We start from the raw sequence: 977 nt of genomic DNA, 5'->3' as shown, positions 1-977 counted from the left end.
CCTGGCCATGTGGATCTCCTCCGGGGCAGGCAGGGATCGAACTCATGCGGAAGTGGCTTAAGCTTCTTAGTGCAGTGCTTTAACCCGCTGCACCAACAGGGAACGTCCCAGAGATGCACCTTTTATAAAACATCACCAATAAGTTGAATGAATTTCCTATAGATAATAGATTGCAGTACCCTGAATAATGTTTTAAGGAAAGGGTTATTACCTGGAATAGCTTTTTCTTGCAGATCTAATTTCTTGGAAGCATCTATTTCTGCAAATTTTTTTTTGTAACAGAAGAAAAACTAGTGAAACATGTAAAGGTCTCTATATTAGCATGTGTTACTACTTTTTAGGTTTAGTTGCAGTGAGTGTAATTTTTTTTTGAGATTGGCAAATTTTTTTTTTTTTAGTGAGAGAATATAGTGTGAAAGGCTCTGTTTTTATTAGAAGAACATTATGTGAAGAATCTTGTAATAGAGATATCTGCTGTTAGCTCTTTTCATATTTTGTGGACAGTGTTTTACCACCTTTCAAGAAATGATGAGCTCCCTAGGTTTATGAGTTTCCTAGGTTTAAACATCATCTCAGAAATATAGAAGAGGTATAAATATAGAAATAACTCGTACTGAAGAAAAGCAGGATCTGTCCTGAACTTCAGAGGTTTATTTCCATTCCTCACAAAAGCAGTTTTTGGATGAATTTATATTGTATTCTTTCATATCTGCAGGTTGGGTCTTGAGGCAAAAAAAGAAGAAAATCTTGCAGATTGGTATTCTCAAGTAAGTATGCATTCAGTTGATTTTTGTGTTTTAAAGTTCTCAAAGGCATTTCTATCTCCAAACTCAAGTGTAAACACAAAATAATAGTGCATTATGCCCTTAATAATACATAGTGTAGACATTTAACATACCAGTTTCAAAATATGTTCACATAAAGTTTCAAATTGAAGTTTGGCCTTAGTAGACAATCATTATTTTTTTTTTTTTTTT

At 33.7% G+C, this 977-nt stretch overlaps 1 protein-coding gene across 2 annotated transcripts in view; it reads left to right on the top strand.

The window, feature by feature from the left end:
* EPRS (glutamyl-prolyl-tRNA synthetase) overlaps positions 1 to 977 on the top strand; it is a 64642-nt gene that overhangs the window by 46123 nt on the left and 17542 nt on the right. For both annotated transcript variants that reach the window (XM_012726921.1, XM_012726920.1), the window contains one exon: positions 716 to 767. In XM_012726921.1, the coding sequence (XP_012582375.1) occupies positions 716 to 767 (52 nt within the window). The remainder of the gene's footprint in view (positions 1 to 715; positions 768 to 977) is intronic.

Source organism: Condylura cristata, unplaced genomic scaffold (genome assembly GCF_000260355.1).
Source record: "Condylura cristata isolate star-nosed mole 26May11 unplaced genomic scaffold, ConCri1.0 scaffold00018, whole genome shotgun sequence".
Lineage (NCBI taxonomy): Eukaryota > Metazoa > Chordata > Mammalia > Eulipotyphla > Talpidae > Condylura > Condylura cristata.
This window is presented reverse-complemented; position numbering and strand designations above follow the sequence as displayed.